At 37.9% G+C, this 21,843-nt stretch overlaps 1 protein-coding gene across 3 annotated transcripts in view; it reads right to left on the bottom strand.

Moving 5' to 3' along the window:
* Positions 1-2,452: 2,452 nt before the first annotated feature.
* Positions 2,453-21,843, bottom strand: part of PHLDB2 (pleckstrin homology like domain family B member 2) — a gene marked incomplete at both ends in the record, with an annotated part of 135,671 nt that continues 116,280 nt past the window's right edge. For all 3 annotated transcript variants that reach the window (XM_080696141.1, XM_080696142.1, XM_080696140.1), the window contains 7 exons: positions 2,453-2,593; positions 3,199-3,284; positions 6,725-6,944; positions 8,666-8,800; positions 9,807-9,897; positions 12,059-12,263; positions 21,468-21,567. In XM_080696141.1, the coding sequence (XP_080552267.1) occupies positions 2,453-2,593; positions 3,199-3,284; positions 6,725-6,944; positions 8,666-8,800; positions 9,807-9,897; positions 12,059-12,263; positions 21,468-21,567 (978 nt within the window). The remainder of the gene's footprint in view (positions 2,594-3,198; positions 3,285-6,724; positions 6,945-8,665; positions 8,801-9,806; positions 9,898-12,058; positions 12,264-21,467; positions 21,568-21,843) is intronic.

Genomic DNA, 21,843 nt, shown 5'->3' with positions numbered 1-21,843 from the left:
ATGTTGACCGATTTTGCTAATTTTCCATTAAGCTTTTTGTATGAGAGCTGAAGCAAAAGGTGATGCCCAAGGAATATCATCTCACCATGCCTTGTATCTTAACAAAACATGCCTCCTTTTGCTTTTAGATAATTGAAAATATTTTCAATCATCCATCACTCTTTTTCCGTCTTTATTTTTGCAGGTCTTCCTGCATTTTATATACAGCAAACTGAAAAATCTGACTACTTATCATCACCGCACAGAACTCAGATCCATGAATCAGCTTCTTAGTATATTCTTATCAGTCTAAGAAACCAGGAATTTTTGTGGCTTATGAAAAGGGGAAATACTTGTACAGGCAAAGATGGGCTTGAAATGGACCGATTTGTTTCCACTCTGAGCATCTACTGTCAATGTTGACTCTATTCACATACAAAAAGGGAAAAGGACATATTGTTGAGAGCAGTTTTTCTTTTAGGACTCTGCTATCTTTGATTGATGTTCCCATCAAGTAAAACCTCAAAGTTTTACTTCACATTTGCATGTTTTTCCTACTGGAGAGAAGGATAGGTAAACAGAACCTTGCGATCCCCAGTAACAATATAAATACAAAGAGGTAATAAGAAGACAACATTTTTTTTCAAGGTTCATCTCATTTTGTAAACAATAGGATTGTGACTATAGGTACTTCAGATTATTATAAACTACAAATCATATTAGCACATGTCAGTCTTTATGGGGATTCTACAATTGACTTTTGTTGATAAATCCACCCTCCATCATGGTACAGATATGAAACTTTCCAGTGAGAGAGAAGTGTACTCTCAATTGTGAAATCAGGTCAACATTTTAATCCAAAAATCAATATACTTAGTACACACATTTAAAAGGTTTACATCATGCATGTTAATTAGAATATACCCTTATGATCCTATGGAGAGAGTGCAGTACAGAAAAGTTGTATCCTTACATTAGCCAAGAAAATCTTGGCAATTCCATCTTGTGCATTGCAGAGTTAAAGGCTAATCTCTGAAGATTCAGACTTTAAAAATATCTTCTATAATCATGATATTTGTCCTTCATTGTTCAAGTAAAATCTTGTGACATCCAGTTGCAAAATCTTATTATTGGCAACATGTATACATGTATACAAACCACACTGCAAATTAAAAAAATGTACCCAGTCAGGCCTGACAAAGTTTTCTAGACATTTCTAACCTAATCATTTCATCTTGTAAGTAATATCACTAATTTCTACCTCTATTTATTAGCCATGTTTTAGGAAAGAGTTCATTCATACTTATAAACACACAAAACATGAAAAATTAGAATAAATGGCATTTGAAAAAACATTATAAAAGAGACTTGCCTGAAGTCATCATTGAACGAAAATTAATTTAACTCTAAAAAGGCTAATTTTAAAGAAACATAATAAAATTTTATAGAGAATGTTAAGTTGAACTTTGCCTGCTTTTTTATAGAACTATGCCACTTCTGCAAATAGGTGTTTTAATTGTTCTGTTCTTTGTGCAGACAGAGCTGTGATTTCATAGTTATGTCTTGTGAGGGTGCATGTAGCAGGTGTGCTCTACAACAGAGAAATCAGACAATCTAAAGGTAACTGGCTACTGGTTGCCTTCATTCTTAGCACCAGGAATGGAGAAATCCTCAGCAAAATAAACTACTAACACCAAACATTTTCTTTTGGTAAAAATTTTCCGATGTTACGGAATATTGTCTATGATGGCTTTTCTTTTCTCCCTGAAACATAGCTTTTTTCTTCTTTTACAAAAAGTAGTTTACTAAATATATACAGTAGCTTATACTGGTGGTGACACTGTGAAGTCAATTTACTTGGACACTTGATGGATTCAAAATATCTTTTAAAATTATGCGGTAACATTAAATGCATTTCCTCACTTGAAAGTACTACTGTTCAACAAAAGATATACCAAGCCTTTGGTTTTGGTGCAGGACTTAAAAGTTAAGGCAAAATTCCTAAAACAGTCCCCCTCTGAGCCCTTATTTGCTTGTATTTATAAATTGCTATTTTCTTTAAAAAAAAAAAAGTTAGTCCATTACTAATAATGTCAATGGCAATGATTTGAGGGCTAAAATAATCCCATATTTGCATGTACATCTATATAGACATTTTGTAAACTGTTAAGTTTATGCCACCAAAATCAACAACTGATAAAAATAGTTTCTAAGAAAAGTTCATATAAATGATGGTTTCTGTCAAAATAGTGTTTCTGTCTCATAGGAGCTTCAAGTCTTTTGCTATCGATAACAAAATGATGAATTAAAACTCCTTCTTTCTATTTTACAGAAGAGTTCTCAAGATGAATGTTCTGGGTGTACACAGAGAAAGGGACACGTTTTGGGGTCTTTTCATTTGCGATTGAATATGGCTTCGTTCTTGTAAGAGATTATTGCAGTCTGCCCTGAAGTGTATTGTTGCTCCAGTTGGCTACAACATAAAGTGAGTGTAACCTTCTGCCCCGGTCACTATCACGTCCATCCAGATCCTCATGGCTTCTGGTGATGGGGCCACCATATAATAGATTCTGTCATGTGTCTTGACGCTAAAGGTGAGCGATGGATCAGGGCTCTAGAGTTCCAAAAACAAAAAGTGTCAAAACATCTTTAATTTAGAACATCAAACAACACAGGCATGTGTGACAGTTTCTCCCTCTTTAAAAGTTCTACTTAAGAGAAATCGATAGAGGCATTGCTTCTACTTTTAACTATAATTCTCTGCTCCCCAAAACCTTTCTCAGGACTTGCCCTCTTTCTGGGCTTTCTGCACAAGAAAACTCATGCAGAGCTCGCTAATTCTCTTAGTGGATAATTTGTAAAGCATTGCAACTAGTTAATAAGAAGTGGTTAGTACATAGTAGCTGCTATAAATAGCCCTATTAAGATCCTACTAAATTTATTCCCTCTCATAACTGTATGGTAGCTCCTTTCTAGGATGGTTAGAGTCATCTTATTGGATCTCCCAAACCAATAGGTCCAGAATATTTCCTCACTTCACCATGATTTTTTTCTTCTTCAAAAACAATCAGCCTTCCTACTTATTTCAGTGTTAATTTTCCAGCACCATTCTGATCATATCTGTTATGGCAGAACAACAAATATAAGTTGCCTTAAATCCAAAAAAATTTTCCCTAGCTTATTCACTCAAAGTGTAGGAATTTATGAAATCATTGTTACCTTATTAGCATTCTTGAGGTGATCATAATACACTTCTTCAATAGCTTGAAAGTATATTACTCCTTTTAATTTAGCTTCATGCTTGTCTACAAAGATAGATGCATATTAAATACTTTATCACCACTGATGGACAGGAAAAATTATAATTTCACTATAAATATGATCATTAAAATGATCATCTAGCACTTAAATTATCTAAGGTTAATTCAGACTAATCCAGATTAGTCTTTTATCCCTATTGCATATTAAAAAACAACAATCCAAAATGAAACCCCCAATTCCAAACCAAAAGGACTTGGTGACTTTTTCTAAAACTCTTCAGCAAATTAGCAGTCAAAATATAAACGGGTACTACTGTCAGGTTAGCACACCAAGTATAAAATTTATTGGCACCCATACAAATTATTTTCTCACATTCTCCAAGACTATCTTTGTAATGGGAATATTAATATGCAAACCTGTTGTAATGAAATTTTCAAGTGTGTTTTTTGACTTACAATTTAAATATCCTACTTATATTTCTTTCCTTTTAAACTTGAGCATGCTAGATGTTTTTCCCATTTTGAACAAAGATCTGTGCTAATAATTTACTGTCCTTCCATTGTGGCATTTTCTAAACATTTTTCCAAGATTCACCATAAAAACAAAACATAAAAGAACCCAAACATCAACCAAACAAAGAGCACCACTTCGTGACTTACTAAGTTCTTGAAATATTTTAACTCTCCAAAAATGATAATGCATACGAGTCTATTAAAGGATTTTTAAAATATGGGTAAGGAGAGAGGAAAAGAGACTCCATCACACCATGTTGGTGGAAGCACAAGTAAGACAGTTGCTTTTGGAAGGTAATTGATGAAACAAACACAATTAAAAATGCAAAAAATCCTCTTAGTAATTTTATTTCAAAACTTTATTGTGTAAGTTCTACTTGTGCCTGTGCAAATGCACACAGATAAGTGTTTGTTATAGCACACAGCTACAAAAGCCCTGCCTGAGCTTTAATGGGGAACTGATGTAGTCATAGGCCAGGCACACAGAGGAATCTCTATAGCCACCGAAAGGATTGAGGACTAGCTGTATGTACTCACAGGAAAATAATCTTGACATACTCTTAGGTGAAACAGGATATGAACAGTGAATAATTTGGCCCCAAACCATGCAAAAGATAAAAGAATGTGTGTGTGTGCTTACACACACACACACACACACACACACACACGTACACACACATGCAAACATACATATATACACACAATTAAATATAAAAACGATGGTGGCACATGCCTGTAATACCAATATTTGAGAGGCTGAGTTAGGAAGATCACAGGTTTGAGGCCAATATCAGCAACTTAATGAGACTCTCAGCAACTGTAAGATCCTGTTTAAAAAAAAAAAGGTGCTGGGTGTGGTGGCTCACACTTGTAATCCCAGTGCCCAGGAGGCTGAAAACAGGAGGATTGCAGGTTTGAGGATATAGCCCCTGCAAGTAACGAGACTCTCATCAACATAGTGAGATCCTCTTCCAAAATAAGAATAAAATAGGGTTGGGGGTGTAACTTGGAGATAGAATAACCCCAGTAGATAATAAATAAATAATAACATTTGAAAGAGTATTTCAGTCAAAACTCCATGGTAATGGGAAAGAGATTTATTTTCATTGTATAGATTTTGTTATGTTTTGAATATTTTACTGAGTGAATGTTCCTTTTTCCTAATAATGATAAAATGCTAGTCTGAAAAATAACATTCCAGAAACATTCCACAGAAAATAAGCTTAATATACTTAGTTGCATTTAAACTAACATTTTCCTTACCTTATTTGACAATGGACCATATTTTTGTGTCTTTAGTTTACTCTTTCTTGGGAAGTACTGTTTTAATTAATACCACATTCAGTGAGTTTCAACCAGTTTCAATGAGAGAAGAGAATAATGTTTCTCTCAAACATTTACTGGAAAAGATCCTGTACATATATCTATATTCATGGGAATATAGTAATAGTGAGAGCTTATTATATGTAAAATAAAATCTGAAATAACAGTAAATCTTGTCAGTGTTTCCAACATACAGAAAGTTAAGGAGTGAAGCTCTTCTTGTTTGTAGGTGTTTCATCGTGAGAAAGTGTTCTAAAATCAATGCCTGACAACCACAGGGCGAGGTAAGGGGACCCATCATGTTTCTGTGGAGTGATGATACAGTGCTGTCCAAGCTGTCTCTCTCAGCCTTTCCTTAGAGAACTTTTCAGAAGTTCCCAGTGAATACACAGGAGGCCAGGATCATGAACCACAGCTTGGCCCAGGACTTCAGCCTTTAGCACCCGTGTCTGCAGCTCCTTCACGCTCACAGTGCCGTCTGCCTCAGTGACAGGTCAAGGGGCATGGCTTCTGTGGGGTCAAGTCCAGCCTGAGTTGCACTTGCTTACTGGGCTCTGTGTCTGTGATTGTTGTTGGTGTTTGAGAAAGGGAGTGGGTGTGGTGGGAGAGGGGGTGGGAGCAAACAAAGCTGATGAGTGACTCTGTAAACAGAGCTATACAGGTAGCCTCTGTCCCACCAGTTCGCCAGTTCACTTACGTTGTAGATCAGTAAAGTTGATGGCCAAATGTGGTGACACACACCTGTAATCCCAGCACATGGGAGGCTGAGACAGGTGAATCATAAGTTCAAGGACAGCCTCAGCAACATAGCAAGACTTTCAGCAAACTAGTGAGACCCTATTTCAAAAGCAAAAATAAAAATTAAAATAAAATGGGCTAGGGGTGTGGCTTGGAGGTAGAATATACTGGGATTCAATTCCTAGTGCCACATAAAAAAAGAATAAAAAAATACTTAGTAAATATGTATTCAGTTGTTTACCAATGAACTTTACTCTCTCTGATTAAAAAGTCATGCTAGTTTGTAAACTATAGTTGTATAACCATCAGCTAGAACTATCTATGTCTGCATGATTTAAATAAAATATGGCAATAAATAAATAAAAACGCATTTTTCTGGCTTTGAGGCTTAAAAGGAAGTATTATATGTAAAAAATTATGTTTAATATGAATTTGAATCACATCTATTTTCAGAACTAGAATAGCCTAATTTACACTTTTTTATTTTTATTTTTTGCAGTACTGGGGATGGAACTCAGGGGCATTCTACCTTCGAGCTACACCCCAGGTCCTATTTTTTAGTCTTATTTTTTGGAACAGGATCTCACTAATGGTGAAGGGCCTTGCTAAGTAGCTGAGGCTGTCTGCAAACCGTGATCCTCTGGTCTCCACCTCCCAAATACTGGGATTACAAGTGTGCACCACCACTCCTGGCCAATTTACACTTTTTAAAGTAATAACATTTTTATTATTTGTAGAAAGGAAATTCATATCAGGTTGAATTATATAATCCGAATATAAAATATTGTACATCTATGAAGCTAACATTGTGATTAATTGTATCACTTATCAAACTGTCTATTTAAACTGAATTTCAATTGCCCTTGGTCTTTAACAGATTTCAATATATTGCTTTAATTTTTTTCACCCACCTGCATAATAAGAAAATGTCCGCTTATTCCGATCAAAAACAAACCAGCGTTTCTTCCATGTTTTAATTTTTCCACCCATTTTGATGAGGTATCCTCGGCAGGTCTTCTCTGTGATTGACACGTGATAGCAGGTATCGATGTTGTGGCCAGCAGTCTCTACATGGCTCCGCAAATCAAAGTCTTCCTTCCGGACAGGCAGATAGCGTGTCAAAGGACGAGCCTGCGAAAATGCGAAATTCGTTTCATCTATATTTCATTATTTCATTTAGGTTATAGATGTTTAGAAGCAGAAACAAACTGTACAGTTTTAAGCTTTGAAATGCCTACAAAATTATGAGATTTTGCCATAAACCAAATACTTACCATCTGAAGACTAAAAGGCAATAGTATTTTGAGTAGAATGTTACAATATGGGGAGGAATAGATAAACTCAAGCCAAGAGATTCTATTCCTTGAGGTAGTCGAGTGAGAGAAAGGAAGAATGTCACTTATTTTAGCTAAAAGGTATTTAGCTCTTAATAAACCCAGGGAAATGAAGCCCGGCAAATGAGAATTCCTTCCATGGAATGTTTCCAGGATTTCTGGCCACAGTTTAACCGAGGTTCTCCTTAAGTAATCCGAGTATACCATGATGGATTGAATACTGTTTCATAAGTACAATCCCCCAAAGGTCTTCCAAAGTTGTAAACATCACCCTATACACACTTGAGTAGAAACTGAAGGCAGAGATGTGTTTTGAAAAGTGAAGGTAAAATGAAGTTCAATGTGGCCTAAAAGCTGGACCTAGGCTGGACCTAGGCTGCCTAGGACCAGAGGCCAAAGGGATGCCTTTAGAGAGATGCATTTTCTTTTACTAATGGCTCATATAATCTAGAAAGTACATATTACCATGGGTGATATTTCTAAAATAGTATTTTATTTCATAAACTGTTAAAGTACCCCACCCCTTTTCCTTGGGGAAAATGACGTAATTATTTACTTGGAGGTGAAACTTATAATCAGGATTAAAATAGAATTGTGTTTTTTGGTTTGGACAATCTTTACTGTGAATCAGAATTTGGCAGAGGTTGTTCAAAGTAAAAAACAAAAAGAATAAGCTTTTATTTTTACTTTTCTTCAATATTTTACCTTTGATTCTGTAGTACTTGATATTTAGATACCATAGGCTTACTGAGCCCTCAAAACACACAAAACTTTAAAGATAGTCTCTAACTGTAATGCTATCAGATGCCAACAACTGGAAAGAATAAGGAAAATGATATCTTTTGAATTTACTAGATACTGTGGTAAAATTGAATTGAGCTTTAAATTACATAATACTACAATTTTATCCTTAGAAAACATGCATTGTGTGAGTAGCTGTATGAACAAGAACAGTGATTGCAAATCTAAGATGACCAAGATCAGAGGTTAAACAAAATGAGTGGTTTTCCTAAATTTCGCATGAGTTAAGTATACATGGGCACACATGGTGTGGTCTGGTGTAGGAAAAAGTACACGTTTGACAAGAGAGGTTAGGGGAAAAAAAGTCACTAGCAACACCACTTGGAAACTGGGCTGGTCACATCAGTTTTGACATCTTTTCTCCCAATGGATGGCATAATATAGCCCAAAGTTTTTGTTTGGGAATTGTATTTGTTTTTAGTAGCCAGTGCAGTGGCATTTTTCAAAGCTGTTAAAAAATATTCTGCTTTTAAATATACTCCAGAGAATGGGTAGAAGAAAAAGTTACTCTCCCACCAATATGTTCCATTCAAGTACAGTGTAATTTGGTTGGTAGCTCCCTAAGTTTTAAAATAAACTGACATTTTGCACACTAATGCACACTTTAAAATACTGGGAATGAACAGAACCAACAAAGGCATCCACTGAATGGTTGTCTTCTGTGAGACGACCACCAGGGGGCAACATTTGCTTATGCATCCAGACGGACCAACCAACCTGTGCCCTTTGTTTCTCCCTTATTTTTACTTCCTTTTCTATTAGCTTCTGCCTCTGGCTAGTTTCTTCCTGCAGTCTTTTTTCCAGGAGTTCTCGGCATCGTTTTTCTTCTTCCAGAGCTCGTTTTTCCCGTTCCTAAATATCATAATGCAGAATAACGATTATTTTTAGACACACCGGTTATACTTGAATGGTTCCAACTAATACCAAAACCAAAATTCTCACTAGATAATTTTCAGCTTACACTTTAATCTCCTAAAATACGTAAACTAGGCTAACATAACCCAGGATCACAGGCATATCTTTTGAACTCGCATGCAGAAATGTAATCGTTAAACTTAATTAACAATTAAATAATGGTCTTCCCTGAAAATCCAGCAGGTGACTATATGCAGTCATTTTGTATCAGTGACCACAGCTCTTCCATCTTTAATAAGAAGCCTCACAAACTGTCACCCAACACTAGCCGTGAGGTTTAGCCTTTCCCTAGGCTGAAGGCCATCAGACCTTCCAGCTCCTGTTGTTGCTCTGCGGACTTCCTGATGACCAGAGAGGAAGCACACAGGGAAGTGAGAAAAGGAGAGGAGGAGCCCTCAGCGCAGGATGCAAAGGCATTTGGGGGGATTCCTACGGAAGTTCAGATTCTGCTTGAAATACAGTCACAACAACTTGGGGCTTTTAATGTTTTACGGTGTAGTTAGCACAGTCTTCTTCAACTTAGTGAGACCCTGTTTAAAAATACAAAATATAAAATAGGGCTGGGGGTACAGCTTGGAAGTAGAATATTTTTGGGTTCAATCCCAAGTACTACCAAAGAGAGAGAGAGAGACAGAGAGAGACAGAGACAGAGACAGAGAGACAGAGACAGAGAGACAGAGAGACAGAGACAGAGACAGACAGAGACAGAGAGACAGAGACAGAGAGACAGAGAGAGACAGAGAGACAGAGAGAGACACAGAGACAGAGAAAAAGAGAGACAGAGAGAGAGACAGAGAGAGAGAGAGAGAAAGGTTGAGTGACTATTCTAGCTCACAACAATTCTTAAAGCTCTTTAAGGAGGAATATTTCCTGCTGTGAAACGTGGAGCTCCTTGCACCAACTACCACATCTCTACCCTCTGGCTTGAAGATATGAAGCGTACCCGTGATTTAAGCAGCCGGGTCTTTTCTGCGTGAGCTTGCTTCAACTGTCTCTCCATCTCTTCTAATCTGGCAATATTTGAAGTGCTGGCACTGAATCAAACATAAAAATCTTTTAAAACATATCAGTTTAGACCAGTACATTTGTTTCTCCCCCTTCCCCACACACAGAGTCAGGAGAGGTACATATATAACTTAACAGTGTAGTTAGCTCAAATTGGAAAGGAAGATGCATGGAGATCTGGCCTTCTCCCCTGCTTCTTGACAAAAACACCAAAGAGCCTCCAAAGGGAAAACACAGTGTAATGTGTTCATTTCAGTCTATGTCAACACTATATATATTTCTTTGTTTTCTTGTTTTTTTTTCTCTCAGCTTTGAATATACATATTCGACGATTGCATATATTTGTGGTATACAACAAGATGATGTTTTAATGCATGTATACGTTGTGAAATTACTATAACCAAGCTGACCCATCCATCACTTTGCAGTTACTGTGTGTGTGTGTGTGTGTGTGTGTGTGTGTGTGTGTGTGTGTGTGGTGTATGTGTGGTGCATATATATGTATGAATGATCTATCTAGTATGTGTACATGTGTATGTTGTGTGTGGTGACACCTCTGTCCCTCAACTTTTTCCACAGCAGTACAATTGTAGAATAATCACTTCTAGCAAAAGCAGTGGTGTATGTCTGTGATAACTGTCCACAGTCACTGCAGAAAACCCATCCTCGTGGTCAGCAATTACTAATAGTGTTTACTTCATTGTGCCATCTGGTTTTCTGAACATCAGAAAAACAAGGACCAAGTAGAAGATGCCTATGAAAGGTAGCATGTAAAAAGGAGAGAGAAAAATAAGTGTTTCTCTTCTGTGCCACCATCTATCTTTAAATAAAAAACCACGATGTTACAGTAATAACAGTAATATTAGGCTTAAATATTATTATGATGAAAATAATGTGATAAGCACCAAGCAATAAGAAATAAGGAACTAATGTTTGAAATGTGTATTTCACAAAAACATCCTTAATTGGAACTTTTTGAAGAGTGATATAAAGAATGATATAGAACTAAAAAAATGTGCTGTGCTTTAGATTTTTTAAAAAAAATTATGTATTAAAATATCCCCAAATTATAAGTCTATTAAAGAAGTAACTCAATACTAAAATTCAAGTGACATTCATTTGGTCCGGTGGTTTATTATTTCACAAAAAGCCATTTGCAAAGTTGTAGAGCTATTCAATTATGGGTAATATGCCCTCCACTTTCTGTTGAGACATCATTTTTGCAACCACTAGAAAGTTACATGAGTCAGACGTTGTTTTTGCTTTTTCCAGTGTCATTATTTACACTATAAATAAACATAAAACTCAGAAAATAGGTTTTGGGTGTTTGAAAATCGGCAATTGAGAGGCAATTCTGCACAAAATCCCCACTGTGCTAAAATTACTGAACTGTCTTACAGAATAGTACTCTGAATGCCACCTACGATGATACTTATGGCTTTTGTCATTTTCCTAAGCCCTGACCTAATGCTCATACTCTGAAAAAAAATGCTAAGGACAAATTTGGTCAAAGGCATACAGATCTGAGAGTCCCTCCCCTCTCAGGAAATAGGAGCTCTGGGAAGGGTGTCAGGCGAGAAAGGAGGGCAGAACTGGATGCAGAAGGCCAGGGTCCAGGTCTAAATTTACTCAGGAGGCAGCTGGAGCATCACCAGTGCTTCAGAAGAGCAGAAAAACTGTGACCTATTTATGTTTCAAGATGTTTTTAGGCCCAATTCCATAACACCACTTTTGCTTGCCTCAAAATTAAGAATACAAATGTTAAATTTTATAAAAGCTTTAATACATGAAAAAACTAAGGTTTTTCTTATAGAAAATGTAAGAGCAAAAAGCCTTTGAAGGTTTTACTCTATTGTTGGATATGACTTTTTATTTAACAAAATCAGTGCAAAAGAAGTTCAGAGTCTACTAATGGAAGGAAACCAATTTTGAAACACAGTTGCAAATGTGAACTCAGGTGTTAAAAAAATAGGATAAAGTGGGAAAATGGACTATATAATGTGTAACTGGTTAAGTCACAGAAGGTATAAAGAAACTATTTTCAAATGTCACCATGATACCCAACCCTGTTCTGTATTGCAGACTCGATGTCTCAAAAATTTGACCTGTGCATATAGAATTAATGGCTTTAGGTTCAAAACCAATAGGTGCTTTTTCAAACCAGAAACCTTGCCGGTACATAATCCTCACCTAGAGATATTGTCAGGTGAACAGGCAGAGATACTGGTCTCCATGCTATCAGAGCTGTCCAGGCTCAAAGTATCGAAGGCCTGGTCCTTGTAGCTGTGATCCGGGTAATGGAAGCTATTCAAGTAGACATTTGATTCAGATGCTGTGCGATTGTAAAATTCTGATTTCTGCCTTTGTCCTTCACTCATCTGTTGGTGATTATAACCTAAGGGAAGAGCCATAAGTGTGTAAATATATCTCACTTATCAGTCTTAGAATCTTACAACTCTACAGATTCAAGCCAGTAACCAGAAACATCTGCATGTCAGGTTTTGACCTGGTCTAATTTGTTTCTAAGCCAATAAGATCAAAGAAACAGCATCAAGCTCAGTGCAGGCCAAGAGTTCCAAAGAAGTGGTCTCCTGAGTAACTCTCAGTGGGATTGCTTTGTATTTTCCCATCCCATTCCTACAACTCCAAGCAACTGAGAATAACATATCAGCACACACATCAGCATGGAAAAAAAAGCCCAGAAACACAAAGGCTTCAGATTCTCTAGCAGTAGCTGTGTAAGTGAAGGCAAGATGACTCCTAGAGACAAACAACCTCAGGGTTATAGGGCAGTCATGTCTTCAGTGGAATTTAAATTTCAGAGCACTCAATCTAGTCATAAAACAGCAGGTGGACCCTTCAGGCATAGAATTTGAGAAACTTGTGTCTCACACTACTTCCAGTGGCTTTAATCTGGTTAAGATCCAAACTACATTTTTTTTCCTCATTCATAGTCTTTCTCTGTAACTCCAATATATCTTGTCTTCCAATCACTTGTTTGAAGCATTCAGGCGATCCGTCCAATGGTTGGACTCCTAATTACTGTGTATCTAGCTGCCTCTGTTTCCTGCCTTAATTCTCAGCCCTCAGCTAGCTGGTGATGACCATTTGAAAATGAGGGCATCAGTGACATCAAATAGAAGGTATTTTCTTTTCCCAGGTACTTGGTCAGCTGTCACATTAGGTCATTGATTTAACTTGTGTGGTTGCTATGGCTGGTTCTCTGATAGCAGTTTTAGGCATTACAAGACAAATTGTCTTCAATTCTCAATCAGAAAAGTGGGGATCATAGCCGGGCGTGGTGGCGCACGCTTGTAATCCCCGTGCTTGGGAGGCGAAGACAGGAGGATCGCACTGGTTCGAAGCCAGACGCGCTGGCTTAGGAGATCCTGTTTCCAAATAAAAAGTATAAAATAGGTCTGGGAGTGTAGCCTGGAGGTAGAAGGGCTTCCAGGAACCCCAGTACCACCAAAAAAAAAAAAAAAAAAAAAAAAAAAAAGAAAGAAAAAAGAAAAAAGAAAAGTGGAGATCATACTGATAAAAAAATTCCTAAATTCATTAAAATTTTATTCCCCGTAGCTTGTAATCTCTCCCCATAATAGAAATAGCTTCTATTGCCCAAAAGTTAATATCAGTGCTATTAAGAGTTCACAATTACACCATCTGTGTATTACCTCTTCGTGTATACTCCACTTTTCAATGAGGCTTTAAATCAGTAATAAAACAGCCCAAAGTAGGCAAGAGGACAAAAGAAGTGAAGTCATTCCAAACAGCTTCCTCAGAGGTTGATGAGACATCTCCATTTAGAAACAGAAGCCACATCCATAATGCTTTAACAAAGAATGATCTGCCTAAAGTTTCTGCAAGGTGATTTTAGTTTCATGCAGAGTTTTCATGCTGTTAGTATTTGGAACAGTTTTAGATATATACATAAAAATATGTTATTTTAGATTGATGTATTTCTAGGAAAATAAGTTTTCTTCATGTAATCTGCCATTATAAGTTATAAACACATACACACATCAAAGCCATATATCACTTAGCTAAGGAGAGATATGACACATAAAAGCACAACATGAGACTAGATAGACTATCATTAATAGTAATGATTAATACATAAAACTTTAAATGAAGCCAGGGCATTCCTAAGTGTGAAGCCAGTGCCTTTTGTTTTAAGAAAGGCAACAATTACTCAAATATTTACCTTTTGTACTTGAACTTTTGGAATTACTAATTGTTCCTTTTAAATTGTTTCCAAGTATTCATTATGATGAGGACAAAAAAAAACACAACATAAATTATTTGAAAAGGTTACACATATATATTTCCTTATGATTTAAAAAAAAAAAAGGCCGTGGAATAGACAACTTTCACATCAGCTTGATCAACTACACAGAAGACATTTCCTTGTTTTAGTATGAAAAATCCCTAAAAGACAGCTATGTAATTTAAAATGCTCAAGAATTACCCTCCTGGTAAAGACTTGTGCCACGCCCCCTCCTCCCTTTCAGCTTCCTAGGATAGGGAAAGTCAGTTTCTGTGAGGCCACCAATACTTCCCTGAGGAAGAAGAAAGAAGGGAGGCGGTTTCCTCTTCCTAAAGCAACAGTCTCTTCTGCCCCTCAGGTTTTCCACAGTTTGATTTGGGCTTGTTTGTTTTTTTTCTCGAAAGTATCACAGAATAAGAAAATAAACTTATAACATTTAGGCGAGAGAGTCAGTAAATTATAAACACTGGAACTTCAGATGAATGCACAAGGGCACTGTGTTACAGTGTGCGTGTGAGCATGGATTCCCCACATCAACTCACTGTTTGTTGAGGTTTAATTCTCTGCCTGAAGGAATCTTCCAGGCATTCCAGTGGTAAGGCCAGCACCTTACGTTTTCATGGTTACTTAAATGACAAAGCCTGGGGCTAGTGAGTGTATTTTCTCCAGTGTAGGAGTTTCATTTTCCATAGGTGCAATGCAAACAGGAACGTTCAGTGTATGGCGCTACATATCTCTGCCAAATTGGCGACACTCTACTGATCACAATGAACCCAATTGTCACTTGGCTTAGCCTCCTTCCTTGTTATGGTTTGGATTTAAATTGTCCCCTAAAGCTTATGTATTAAGCTATTTGGTTGTATCTGTGGCTGCTGAGAAGGGTCCTTGTGAGTGTGGACAGGCCATTGAAGCTTCCCTCTGCTCTCTCCTCTACCTCCATGAGCGGACACAGCTCTCACCCTCTTTCTCTGCTCCCCATCATGATGCCCTGAAGACCTGTAGCCGTAGCTCCTACTTGAAAGCCAGTGTAACATGGATTGAAATCTCTAGCACTGTGAGCAAATAAATTCATCTTTTAAAGTTTTTTTGGTCAGGTGTTTGGATCACAGTATTGAGAATGCTGACTGAAATATCCCTATTGTGAAAATTCAAACATGCAAGTTATCCGCCTTTACAAATAAGGGCATACGCCTCTCTCCTGTGGACCTGGAATTGCACCTCTGTGATTAAGAAGAGTTGGCTTTAGCACTGAAGCTCTTGTCTGGCCATCCAAGGCAAGGGTGATTTCAATAGAAGAAGCACTACAGCAGGTACTAAAGGAGGGTAACTTGTAGGAGGCCCAAGAAGAGGTTGTGGAGCAGCAGAACAGCTACAAACTTGTCTAAGTATCCACCTGAAGATAGCTTTGTAAAGAAGAGAGGCTCAGATGTCCTATTCCTGCTCTATCCTCATTTATTTAGTATGTGACTATTACAAAATGGTCACTGAATGAATTTGTTTTCCATCTGTAAATTTGAACTACACTAGTGGCCAAATAAGGAAGTGGAATGCATCTACTCAAGCAACTGAACTGAGTTAGGAAAATGAAACTTCTCCCATGCATGTCTGTTTGGTTTGCATTTTTATTTTTTTACATATAGGGCAAGAATAACATTGAGCCCAGGGAAATTATTTCTTTTTCTTTTTTCTTTTTTTCTTTTTTTTTTTTTTTTTTGGTGGTACTGGGGGTGGAACCCAGAGGCTTTCTACCTCTGGGCTATACTCCCAGACCTTTTTTAAAAATATTTCATTTGGAAACAGGGTCTCACTAAGTTGCTGAAAGCCTCACTAAGTAGCTGAGGCTGGCTTTGAACCCGTGCGATCCGCCTGTCTCAGCCTCCCAAGCTTGGGGATTACAAGCATGCGCCACCACGCCCGGCTTCTAAATTATTTCTATCCAGAAAGATATAGCTGCTCAAGGAGGTAGTTTTTAAGGTTTATAAAGTGAGACTTGATAATATTTGAAGACTGTCTTATAGCACACACTAGAAAACAAAACCAGCCCAGCTCTTTTCCTTGTCGGAGACAGCCAATAGATCAGATGTGCAAGACTTCATCAATTATTGCTATTTTAAGGCCAGTTTCTATGAATTCTGGCTAATTTGGACCAAGAAAGCACTTTGTGAGCTTATGAGAGAGTCACATTACCATGGTGAGGTAGTAGACTTTGCCAATATATTCTAAATGTGTGCTATATACTTAAGTATGGTTATGTGGGCCTTGATATTTAAAAGATAATTTAAAATTGTAACCTGGGCGTAAGAGGCCAGATTTCCAACAATTCAGGTTATCATAGCTCACCTGTGGAGGAATTTATTCTTCCTAGTGACAATCCACAGCCAGAAGAAGAAGAAGGTACAGGAAAATTCAGGAATGAAGGAGAAGGAAGATGGAGGAAGGGAAAAAGATACAAGGTCAAAAAGAATGACAAGGGGACAGAAAAAATACACAATACTTCCACCATGCAATATTTGATGGCATTAGTAACAACACCAGATTTATACAGAATGATGTCCATATTTTAGATTAAATCTAAATTTACAGAGAAAAACTCAGTCAAAAAATCCTCATGATACATGCATAGTTAGTGAAAAAGAATTGTCACAGAAAAAAAAATTCTTACATATATGCCTCAACTAGAAAAAAGGAAAACTAATAACAAGATTATATCTATAAAACAATTCTTTTTTTCCAAGCAGAGAACAGCAAGTAATTTTCAAGAAAATGCCATTCAGTTATTTGAAGCACAGTCCATTAGACTTTATAACACGTCCTCTAATATCCTAAATTTTACTACGTAGCCCCAGTAAGAGCCATCTTATTTATTCAAGCCAATCATGTAAACTCTTCTTCACTCTCCACTAAGTCTTATAGAACAGGTGTAAATTGAATAAGTAGAAGCTTCATAAGTCCTTCCGTCCTCTCACCGAAGCCTGCATTATTTATTTATACTAGGCCTCTACAGAGGGAGAGATACCACATTTTACACGTAGTTTCTAGACACTGCTGTGCCAGATCTTCTCTTTGTGCATATCCTGTGCCTCACAAACCAATGCTCCCGCTACACACGTTTCCTGCAGGGTCCAAACTTTTGATAAAAAGCCAAGACAAAGAAGGTCATGCAGCTGCCTGTGGCTTTGCAGTAGCTGCCCCCAGCATTGTGTTTCTTGCAATCGTGCAACAACTTTTTCTGTTATGCAAGAGAAATAGTCATTAGGCTATAAAATCCACCCTTGTAGAGTTTAAAATCTGATCACTCCCTAAAGATGACTTAACAATGACCTTTCTATATTTGCTAGCAACAAAAAACACCACACAGGAGGTTGTCATACCTTTCTTGGACTTTCCTGTATTTAACAAAAACAGAAGGACAAAGATTTCATTCACTCTAAAGCTTACAAAGGAACAATTGACACGCTGTACAATAGCCAGTGGCATTACAACTTTGGGAGTTGAGTTCCTCAACTCGCCACTTTCCACTTGGCTCTCAAGGTTCTTTGTCTGCATGACCCAAGCTGCTGACTGAACAAGGTTTATACTTACACCATCATCCTTGATGCATCCATTATGAATAGCAGCAAAAAAATGGTGTGTTTAAGTTAATCATATAGGTAAAAAATAAATGATAAAGTCTACTAAATTTGAGTTAGTGAAAATATGTAGAGTACAATTTTTTTTTTTCAAAACACTGGAGTTTTAATTGCTTCACTTCATTGAAGCCAGTAAGTGCTAGTGAAACAATCCTAAATAAATATTTGATTCCTTCTTGTGGTCTTTGTGGGCCATCTGAATGGACTTTGTGGGAAACTGCCACTTTTTGCCAGCTGCTATGGCTCTAAGAACTATCATCCCTGACTGCTTCTCCTCTAGGAAGGGGAGCTGAAGCCTGGCTTCATAGGACACATCCTGGGTCTGCACACATAGGATGGTTCTCTTTTTTCCCAGAAGCTGTGCCAGTTGCATCACATGAAACTCTTTAAGCTGAACACCATTTCAGAGCTGCAGCAATGATCAAAGCTGCAGACTTCTCAGGTGTTCAAAAAGACATATCAATGAAAAACAAGAGCACAGAGGATAAATCAAAGACAACAGGTTTTACAGAGGATATGTCCATCCTGTGACCTAAGAAAATTGGCTCGTTTTATGAAACTAGCATGAGTAGCCCCATCGTTTCAAGGGAAAAACAGATTAGAAAAACAGAGATCAGACATTCCTTTGGTTCCAGCATATTCTGATGAGGATCCACCCTACATGATAATGTTAATTCTCAATTTTTACAAATCTGTCCATTTAGTACAAAGGCTTTGTTTTTCTTAAATTTTTTTTAAAAAGAATCCTTTCAACATAGAGTATCATTATTTGAGGAGGGGTATTGGAGATTGACCCCAGGGGCATGCTACCTCTGAGCTACAACCCAGCCCTATTTTTATTTTATTTTTATTTTGAAACAGGCCTTGCTAAGTTACTTAGGGCCTCACTAAATTGTTGAGTTTGGCCTTGAATTTCCCAAATACTAGGATTACAGATGAGTGCCGCCATGCCCAGTTGCGTATAATCAATCGTGTTCCTGCTCTTTCCTCGGTTTAAAATTTTTTTTTCCACTAAATCACTGTAATATATAAAACACATGCTAAATGGTCTTGGCTAGTATCATGGCCCATCCAAGCTTTTATGTCTTAAGTCAGTGGAAAAAATACATTTATAAATACGTCTATTAATATTATAGAAAAAATGATTCAGCAGGGGCCGGAGTGGTGGCACATGCTTCTAATCCCAGCATTTAGGAAGCTGAGACTGGAGAATTATAGTTTGTAGACAGCCTCAGCTACTTAGCCAGGTCCTTCACAACTCAGACCCTGTTTCAAAAATAAAAAGTCTAAAAGATAGGGCTGGAGGTGTACCTTGGAGGTACAATGCCCCTTCGCTCCATTCCCAGTATCACACACCAAAAGAAAAAAAAAGTAAAAAGAAAAATGCTTCAGCAGAAAATAGACTTGGCCCAAAGTTAACAGTGATAATGAAACCTGAAATAGACCCATTTATGTTTATTATTTACAAATATTGAGAGAGAGAGAGAGAGAGAGAGAGAGAGAGAGAGAGAGAGAGAGAGAGAGAGAATTAAGAAATTAAAGAAGATAAATTAGGCCGGGCAGCGCACACTTGTATTCCCAGTACTTGGGAGGCTGAGACAGGATGATTGCAGGTTTGAGGATAGCTTAGCAAATAGTGAGACTCTCATCAGCCTAGACCCTATTTTTGTGTGTGTGTGTGTGTGTAGTACTGGGGTTCCTGGAAACCCTTCTACCTCCGGGCTACACTCCCAGACCTATTTTATATATTGAAGCGCGGCTGGCTTCAAACCTGTGCGATCCTCCTGTCTTCGCCTCCCAAACTCGGGCATTACAAGCGTGCGCCACCACGCCCAGCTAACCTAGACCCTATTTAAAAAATAAAAGTAAAATATGGCTGGGGGTGTAGCTCGGAGGTAGAATGTCCTGGATTAAATCTCCAGTGCTACAAAAAGATGATAAAGAAGTTCAATCAAATGTATTTTATTTGAATACTACCAGTGTAAATCTCTCTTAATACATTATCATCCTCTCATAGTATATAACCTTTCTTTCCTCTTAAGTCACTTCTAAGTAATGATTTGAAAATCTTATTCAAGTGGTATAATACACATATGTGCAGATGAACATACATTATATATAAACTAATATATGCATATTGTATATATGTATGTATATATTTTTCTCTCCATTGAAGGGAAACCAGTGATTATCCCCAGCAGCATAAGCAGTGAGGACAAGCAGGCACAATTAAATTTCAGCCTACTGAGAAGGGTTTCAGTTCCATCAATGCCTGAATGTATTTACAGGCCTAACGCCCGCCAGCCTGCCAGCTCTTCTTCTTACATCCTGCACATACTTCCATCATTGCATTTATTACATTTTACTATATTCGTCTTCCATGTGGTTTCTTGCTCACTAAACTATAAGCATTTCAAAGGCAAGATCATCATTCATTTGGTCTCTAACATTATTCTGCTCAAAATTAGGACCAATATAAAGTGCTGGTGCAGCAGAGGGGTTAGGCCAGTGTCGGGGCCAGCGAGGACAGAACCGGGTCCTCCCATGAGGCAAGGCCGCTGCTTGAGCCAGCGAGGTCTGGATCAGTCCACCAGGTAGCCAGGCCACAACTGGGGCTGTCAATAGTGAAATCGGTATTTGCAACGTGGCATGCACAGAGAAATATCGCAGAAAATTAAAACCAGATGCTTCCCCTAATCAGCAATAACTAGGAGGAAAGGGGCAACAGGAAGTGGTTGAGCTATAGAAAGGGCCCTATAGTGAAGCAATTAAGGTGACCAATCAGAGGGTATGGAATAGGGGAGGATGGAGCCTCTTTAAAACACAGGAGGTACATAAACAAATGTATCAAAGTTAATCACCAAACAAGCATGGGATAGAGGGAGGGGGAGGGAATGGGATGGGGACTGGATGAGGGCTAATTGGATGATGTGTGCTTGTATATCCTCTCAAGTCTTATATTCCAATGTGATGAATGATTACAATGCACCAATAAAAATAAATTAAAAAAAATAAAGTGCTGGTGCAAACTACTCTGCTAACACAATAAATCTCAGCAAGAAACTCACTTCTAGAACTATCTTATAGTAATTTCTTCCAGCCCCACAAACACTGTCTTAGAACTCCATTATAAATCCAATATATTATTCATAAAAACGTGGAGAGTCAAAGTCCATCTAAACCCCAACTACACAGTACAAAAGCTCAGCCCTAAATCAACAGGCCTAGTGAAATGCTCTTCTAGGTCACTAATTTTCTATTTTTTTCGTGTGTGTGTTTCAACTTAACATCTCATTCAATACAGCGGTTCAGCCACAAACCACTTGAACCATCTTGGTGAAGCGCCCTGGTAATATCCCTACATCTCAACCCCCTGGGTCTTTTTTTTTTTTTTTTTTTAAACCAAACGAGAAGGTCAGTAATTCTCTACTGGGGCCTTTCTGGTTTGAGAGTTCTATTGACTTTCTAAAGTATAATGGGGATGTTTAAAATGTACCAGGTTTATGCATGAATAGGAAAAAGTTACCTTGGTACAACAATGAGGGTAAACATGTATCCTGTCCCCAAAGGAGACACGTCAAGAGTTAAAAGGGCTTTTGTTGATCCCTTCTTTAACCATTCCCAACCTTATTCTGACTCCCTCTCCCTGAGGAATCCTAATGCTTAAGTAAAGACCACATCATTTGATTTGAAAGGCACATACCTCTGAGCATCCTCCGAGATTCCGAGTCTTTGGTCATGGTCGCTAGCGAGTGAGGGAGCACACTCCCACAGCTGTTGCTCTGTCCCAGGGGCAGGTGAGTCTGTGGAGACCAGGAGGGACAGACATATCAGGCAAACTTTGTACCCACTGAATGGTCCTTCAGGAAGTGACTGCATCCCTGTTTTCATAACTCCTATTTAAGTGCAGAGAAAAGAGAAGGTAGGTCTTTGTTCCTGTTTATTGATGCTAAATGCTAAAGGCCATTTAGGTGGCTGTTCCTCCTTACAAGCTCCATGGCAATCTCTACCTCACAGCACTTCCTCCAATGATGATAATCCCCAGAGGAAAGGCAGTGGGGGGGGGGGAGACACTGCCC

This window comes from Muscardinus avellanarius, assembly GCF_963383645.1.
Source record: "Muscardinus avellanarius genome assembly, chromosome: 5".
Taxonomy (NCBI): domain Eukaryota; kingdom Metazoa; phylum Chordata; class Mammalia; order Rodentia; family Gliridae; genus Muscardinus; species Muscardinus avellanarius.
This window is presented reverse-complemented; position numbering and strand designations above follow the sequence as displayed.